Source organism: Trifolium pratense, linkage group LG3 (genome assembly GCF_020283565.1).
Source record: "Trifolium pratense cultivar HEN17-A07 linkage group LG3, ARS_RC_1.1, whole genome shotgun sequence".
Classification (NCBI taxonomy): domain Eukaryota; kingdom Viridiplantae; phylum Streptophyta; class Magnoliopsida; order Fabales; family Fabaceae; genus Trifolium; species Trifolium pratense.
The window spans coordinates 15,891,482-15,899,316 of record NC_060061.1 but is presented as its reverse complement, the minus strand read 5'-3'; the positions used below and the strand labels follow the sequence as shown (position 1 = coordinate 15,899,316).

The following is a 7,835-nucleotide window of genomic DNA, read 5'->3' as shown; positions in this document are numbered from 1 at the left end:
AACCAAAAATGAGCCACCTTGTACAAGTGAAGAGAATTTTGAAATATGTAAATGGTACCTCTGACTATGGTATCATGTATTCTCATAGTGAAGACTCAAGGTTGATAGGGTATTGTGATGCAGACTGGGCTGCATGTGCTGATGATAGAAAAAGCATCTCAGGTGGATGTTTTTTTTTGGGAAACAATTTGATTTCCTGGTTCAGTAAAAAGCAAAATTGTGTATCTTTGTCTACTGCAGAGGCTGAGTACATTGCAGCTGGGAGTAGTTGCTCTCAACTCTTATGGATGAAATAGATGCTAAAAGAATACAATGTTGAACAGGAAGCGCTAACATTGTATTGTGACAATTTGAGCGCCATAAATATTTCAAAAAATCCCATTCAACACAGTAGGACGAAACACATTGATATTCGTCATCACTTTATCAGGGATTTGGTAGAAGAAAATATTGTGAAATTGGAGCATGTAGTTACTGAAGAACAGGTGGCTGACATATTCACTAAAGCATTGGATGCTACTCAATTTGAAAGGCTCAGGGGCAAATTGGGAATTTGCCTGCATGAGGAGTTATAGCAGTTAAGGACTTTTACGCGTGCAACCGTTTTTTTCTATTCCTCTCTATTAGTGGAGCACGCTAATCTAGGAAAGACATCAAAAACTTTCCATAACTTCTCTAGTTCACGCATTCATCTCTCCCTCAATCTTGCTCTCACGCTCAAACATTCAACTTCTCCTAAAACTCGTTCTCACTCCTGCAATCATCAATCTTCACTCTCAACCTCCAAAATCACAAAAATCTCATCATCATCATGTCTCAAACTTCTGATGCTTCTCAAATCAACAACGAGTCTACTGAAGTCGTGAAAACTCGATCCAAATCGAAGAAAGAAACTTCAACTGTCATCGTAGATGCAAAGCCCATCTCTATTGTTCCTCCAACTGATTCAAAGCAGAAATCAACCAAATCAAAGGCTAGCAAAAAGAAGGAGAAACCGACAAAAGTAAGTGAATCTTCTCCTTCTCTCTCGAAAAAGTCTGTTTCTGGTAAACCTAAGAAGAAAAAGGGCGAATCCTCAGTTAAAAAGGGATTGACTATGTTTGATTTGTATGTGAGTGAAAATCCTTTTGGAACGGGTAATGTGGAATCGCATGTTGAATCGTCTGGTAACGTTTCTAGTGAGATTGGAAAGTCTCAAGTTGAAAAAGCTGTTGATGAAACCCCTATTTCTGATAACCCTAAATCTGGTGAAACCCTAGGTGAGGTTAGGGCTAATACTGAGATTACCACTGGTCAATTATCTCTGTCTGTGCCTGTGGCTACATCTGATAAGGCCACTCCTGAAACTGTTAATGAATCTGTAAAGGAGCAAGTTATTGCTTCGCAGGATGTTGATGCTGCACAAGATGTTGAAGCATTCAAAGAAACTGTTGATGCTGCACCGGATGTTGAAGCATTCAAGGATCTGCCAAATCCAAATGAGGCTGCTCTCACAGAGTCTTTTGGTAGCAGTTCTGAGTCTAAGGCTTCTACTGAGAAAGAGGGTACTCTTGATCTTGTGGCTGATTCTGAGCCTAATAAAGAGAACGATGTCTCTGATGGTGATGATGAGTCTGAGAAAACAGTTGCTGAAGAGCAAACCATGATTGATGTGGATGCTCTTGAAACAGATGAAGATCCTCAGTCTAAGCAAGTGCAGAAAGGTATTGGGCGTAGACTTAGGAGCAGAACACAAAAATCTACACCTTCTGTTAAGGTCACTCCTTCTGTAACAAAGAAAGACAAGGAGTCTGCTGTAAAACCTGTCAAGTATGGTGCTAAGAGAAGCTGGAGCAAAGTTGTTCCTCCCTCTGAAAAGAAGAAGAATGTGCTGAAAAGAAAGAGTGCACCGTCTAGTGACTCTGACTTTGATGCTGAGAAGGATGCTTCAAGCATCAAGCCACCTGCTAAGAAGATTATGTCTGCCAAGAAAATTGCTGCTGATATGGAAGAGTTTCCCTGTGACAATGTGTCCTATCATTTGGCTTCATATGCTCAAAGATGGGGGATCATCTGTAAGAGAAGATTTGCTTTGGAGAGGGAATTAGGGAAAGACATCTTGGAACGTGAAGACATTGTGAGTCTGATCAAGAATGCTGATTTGATCAAGACTGTGTGGGGTTTAGGTTCCTGCTATGATAAGCTAGTCAGAGAGTTCATTGTCAACATTCCAGAAGGCTGTGACAATCCTCTAGACAAAGAATTTCAGAAAGTGTTTGTTCGAGGAAAATGTGTGGAATTCTCTCCAAGTATTATTAACAAAGCTCTAGAGAATCCTGATGAACCCCATCCTGACATTGAGGTGTCTGATAATGTTGTGTGCAAGACCATCACAGCCAACCAAGTGCAGACTTGGCCCAAGAAACAAAAAGTTCCTGCTGTGAAGTTAACTCAGAAGTATGCCATTCTAAACCGCATTGCTGCTGCAAATTGGGTACCTACTAGGCATTCATCTGACATTGCCACAGGTCTGGGTAAGCTGATTTACATGATTGGTACAGGTAAAAAGTTTAATGCTGGCCACTACATCTTTAACCAAATTGTTCAACATGCAAAAACTACTGTCACAAAGCAACCCATTGCTTTTCCTACTTTACTGTGTGATATCATCTTCTCTCAACATCCAAGTATAAGGCATGATGGTGAATCTGCTAAAAGTAGAGCATCTCCGCTCACTATTCATCAGAAACTGTACAGCCAACAGCATGCTCCAGACATTGTTGGATCATCAAATGCTGCTGCTGATGCACCTATGACAAGGAAGGAGATGATAGCTTTGCTGGAAGCAAATTGCAAGGAGCTGGATGAAAAGAAGCTGCAATATGAACGAATGATTCATGCTCTGAGACTTGAAGAGGCTACAGCTCAAGCAGCTAGTGCAGGTGTTAATGCAACCATGGTGGATGATGCAAGTGATGAGGAAGCAGGTTTAGAGGCTGAAGAAGAAGCTGGTGACTCCTCAGGAAGTGCCTCTGTGTAATTTTCTTTTGCTTTTGGATTTACTCTATTTTGTGGGCTATGCCCTGAATTTAGCACCTAGTGTGCATGGTCTGTAATATTTTCTGGTACTCTCTGCACTTTATGTTCTGGTACTCTATGCACTATTTCTGGTTATTCTCTGACATTCTATGAAGACTCTATTTTGTCTAATTTGTGGCTAAAAAGGGGGAGTAGTTAGTATCTATCTGATTTGATATGTGCAGTAGTAGTTGATGTGACATCTGATGTTGAAGCATCTGGATACATATGGGCTTGTATTTGTCATGCAGGTGTTAAGGGGGAGTAAGTTCTGATATGCATGGGATTATCTGATATGTCTGTTATAATATGAATGTATCTAGGGGGAGTAAAATTGGTTGATTAATTTTTACTCATCTCTGATATTGAGGGGGAGTAGTAGTGTTTACTCATGTGATGCAATGTGCTAATGAATGTTGAAGCATCATGCTACCCGAGAATTTATTTTTCTCAGCTTTGAGGGAATTTATTTTTCCCCAGTGATTCCTTTTATGAGAATGTGTTCTCTCCATTGGCGTACTCCTGTGAGGCTAGTTGTGTTCACTATTCCGCTGTTGCATGCCTCTGTTTGTTATTCTATTGTGATACTCATATTCTTATTTGCTAATTTTTCTTCTGACGAGCGATTAAAAAATTGCATTTGAAGATGTTCTACCTCACTTCATGACTGTGTGCATATGTTGAGTTGAAGAAAGGTAGGTGATGTATCTCTCTAGATTGGTTGAAATAATTGTAAGTTGTTTTAGCCAAAAATTGCCAAAGGGGGAGATTGTTGGAGTTTTTATGTTGTAATTGTGTTGGCCTCATTTTGCTAAAACAAATATACAAGCCAGATGTGGAACAAAATGTTTCACCATCAAGTTCAAGCAGGATGTTAGATGGATGCTCCAACATTGGATACCACATCCAGTGGGTCAGGCTGATGTGTACTTAATCTCGCGCATTTTTATATTTATGAAATCCACGTATTTTTTACTTGTGCGCCAAGTAGCGCCTTTCCTAATACTCTAGAAGGCGGCCATGACTTAGTTTTGTTTCATAATGAATCAACTATTTTAGGAAACAAAACATTTGATTGAGGAATATACCTTGAAGGAAGTTTCGGACTTGCTGCGTTTCTGAAGCCTAACTCAAGACCTAGCCCATGCTAGCTCAGGTTATATAAAGGAAGCCAAAACCCTTGTGCAAAGAACGGAAGCCGTCATTGAGTTTTACAAAGCGTGTGTTTAGGTTTTAGTACTTTTGTTTGTGAGCCTTTTCTTGTATTGCATTGATGCAAGATTAAGGACTGTGTGTTATTGTGTTGTAATATCTCTGGAGCTTCTAAGCAAGGAGATAGTGTGTGTTAACCATTCCCAAGCTTTGAAGTACGGAATTGGTAGTGTTTTAAGAAGTGTGTCTTCATCTACAAACTGTAACGTTTACGATCATAGTGGTTGTGGTTAAGAGGAGTTGAGCGGAGGTTCTCATACCTAAGTGTCTCTTAGGTAGAGTATAGCACGGGTAGTGTCTAGGTGACGAGTCATAAACAAGGTGTTTATTGAGGGCTTTGAACTGAAACTATCATAGTGGATTCACTCCTGGATTGGTATCCCCCAGAGTAGGCTTATGCTGAACTGGGTTAACAAATAACTGTGTTATTTTATTTCGTGCATGTTATATTTCCTTATTGTTTGTCTTGTCTGGTGTTGAACTCAGTGCTTGGACCATCGGGTCTAACATCAGTGTTGGAGCATCGTATTCAACATCGTGTAGCTAGTGTGCCAGAATTTCAAGTCTTTCGAAGAAACCGAAAAGAAAGTCTCCTTATAATCAATGTCTTCTTTATGTGTAAATCCCATTGTGACAAGACGAGCTTTTTACCTCTCCACATCGTCTTTCGAATCCCTCTTGGTCTTAAATATCCATTTAAGACCAATGAGTTTCGGACCTTATGGCAATGAGAAAAGATCCCAAATGTCATTGTCATTTATGGACTTTATCACTTTATTCATGGCATCGATCCACCTTTGAGAGTTAGAACTTTCCATTGCTTGATGAAATCTGATCAGATGATCATCCATCATTCCAATGTTAACCTCATCCTTCTTCTCATTTGTCTTATAAGGTCTTGCTTTAACTGGACATTAAGGGCATATGCTGTAGTTTTAATTAAAAAATGAAAAAAAAAATTATTGGATGTTGTTCACCTGAATTGTTAAATCTACCATAGTATTTACCACCACGGTAAAACTTAACTCTTTTGATTCTTTAGTCGAGTTGATTCACAACTCCAGCCTGAATAAAAATTGAACACGTCCAATGACTTTCTTGTTTCATGAATGAGATAAATGATGCCATATAAAAAATCGTCTTTGAACATTATAAATATTGTTTACCATTCCAAACAGCAGGAAAAAATGGCACACAAATATCAATATTTATAAGTTCAAGGACATCTAAATTCTTATTGGCCTCATATCTCATTTATTGGTTTGTTTTCCCTTTTCTGTAAAACCCGAGTCTGAGATTTTATTTGACACAAGTCTCTTTATTCTCCATTTGGAGATGTCACCCAATACCTTGTGTCAAATGTACCTGAATTGTCATTGGTTAATTAAATGAAGCAATTGTGTTAAATTGAATAGAGATTATTGTAACCTGACAAAGAACCATAACCAACTAATTTTGAATTTTAAAATAATTTAATTTTTCATTCCCAAATAAACAAGAAAAACTAAATAGGTTCAAAATAAAAATAGAAATTAATTTTTGTTCGAAATACAGTGCAAAAATAGTTTCATCAAAATCCAAATAAAATTTAGTCTTTATCAATAATCTAAATTTTCCAATTGCTTCAACTTGAACTATTTTGTCGTCACCACATAGATGTATCTTTCACCATCACTTAGTTTCCGACAATTCATAAAACCTTAAGTTAACCAAAGTTGAATTAACCTCAAAACAAACCAAATGCGTTCCCTTAACACGCCATGTTTGACAGTTAAAGTAATGCTTCTTTAGCCTTTAGCTCCACAAAAGAAACAACTATTGTTACATGGTTTAAATTATTTATGTTGTTGTTCCTTTTGGAGCACTGTATTTGCAGCTTATCCTTATATTTTATTGAATTAAGGTTTCCCAAAAGCATAGGTATATCAGACTTTTCATTCTTGAGAAACCTTTTTTCAATTTCCTTAATGAAATCTGTTACCGTATTTATCTTTACAGATAGTCTGCCCTAGAATGTTTCCATAATGGTTTTTCTTATGATCATCAAACATATGCAATTTGACCTCTCCCACTTTTCCAATTCCCTCTTTTGTTTAGAGGTACTCTCATCCGTACGAGGTGAGGGAGAATCAGTCCTGAACGCAATGTCGAGATCCATACTTCATGAACTATCAAAGCATTTATTTTACAGGCCATTCATAACCGAAGAGAGAACAACAATCAAGCAAAACATGCTCAAATAAGCCTTAAAATAAAAGTAATATTAAATTCAAATAAAGGTAAATCCCATTACAAGATATCGGGAATCCATTAACATTCTATCTTTGGACAAAATATTAACTTTTCAGTGATACCTTGGTGTAGTAATCAAACACTGATAATAAGAACATGTCGAACAACAAATTTTCCTTTAGGCCAATTTATTATTCACACGTAAAACCGAATAATCATCACGCGTTTATTACCACATGTGCACTTATAATTCTGTAAAATAGTTACCTTCCATTAGGCCGATTAAATATTCACATAAGTTACAAACACACAACCTTTTATATTTGAAAATAAATTAATCTCCACAAAAGAGGTTACTTTGGCAACATATTGTTTCAATTAACTCATATCAAAATATATTTAAACTGTCCAATATTTGAATTTAGAATTACTTAACCAAAACTGTATCCAAATTTGTAAGTAGAACTTGCAATTTTTCAAAAGAGTGCTTATTTATTTATATTTACCAGATTCACTCAATTCATTATTCAAAAGTTCAAGTACTTAATCTTGTTCCACTCAATCCGTGTCTTAAAATCATAATAAACATGAATTTGATTTGTTAAATGGAACAAGTTTTCCTCACCGAGTTCATAATGCAAAAAGCAATTGAATCCCATGAAAATTATAAAAAACTGAAATCGATTCTTACTGAATTCAAACCAAATGACATAATATATGGGCAAAAAAAAATTGCAGCACCAAAAGAATACCTTAGCTTAAAAATAAATCAGTTTGTTTCATTCCGGAGAAACTCAAAAACACAAATAGTGTGCTTGCCTTATATACAATTATATAATTCTTAACTAAACCTGAATAAACTTCTTCAATATATACATATTGAACTGAGACCGGAAACAGAGAACCTGATTACAGAGTTATATTCTCATGATAAAACCAAATCATTATTTTACTATGAATATAAAAAAAAAAAACTGAAAACCATGAGAATTGCCATAAGCCCCAAGTAATAATTTCTATTAAACTTTGTCATCTGACAGGCAATAATCAGACGGCAATTATTATAATACATAAAAAAAAAATAAAAACTTTCGCAATTACACAGGACTTATGATGCGAAACATGTATAACTAAAGCAGTAGCCGAAAACTTAACAATTTGATGGAAAACAAATTTATGCCGAAAAAATAAATTACAGCAAAGAATTTATTTCTCAATGATCAAATATGACTGTTTTGATACCACTTGTTAGAATCACAGTTGATTTATAAACCCTAGAATCGATCATGTTAACCGTCAAGAAATAAAACATAATCATAAGCGGAAGCGTACCT

General features: G+C 36.4%; 1 protein-coding gene across 1 annotated transcript; it reads left to right on the top strand.

The window, feature by feature from the left end:
- The first annotated feature begins 811 nt into the window (after positions 1–811).
- LOC123914652 (microtubule-associated protein 1B-like) lies at positions 812–3,019 on the top strand. Its single transcript, XM_045965846.1, has one exon. It carries the CDS (start codon positions 812–814, stop codon positions 3,017–3,019), a length of 2,208 nt encoding a protein of 735 aa, XP_045821802.1.
- The last annotated feature ends 4,816 nt before the right edge of the window (positions 3,020–7,835 follow it).

Coding starts and splice junctions, on each gene's coding strand:
- LOC123914652 (XM_045965846.1), top strand. CDS start 812: ATGTCTCAAACTTCTGATGCTTCTCAAATCAACAACGAGTCTACTGAA.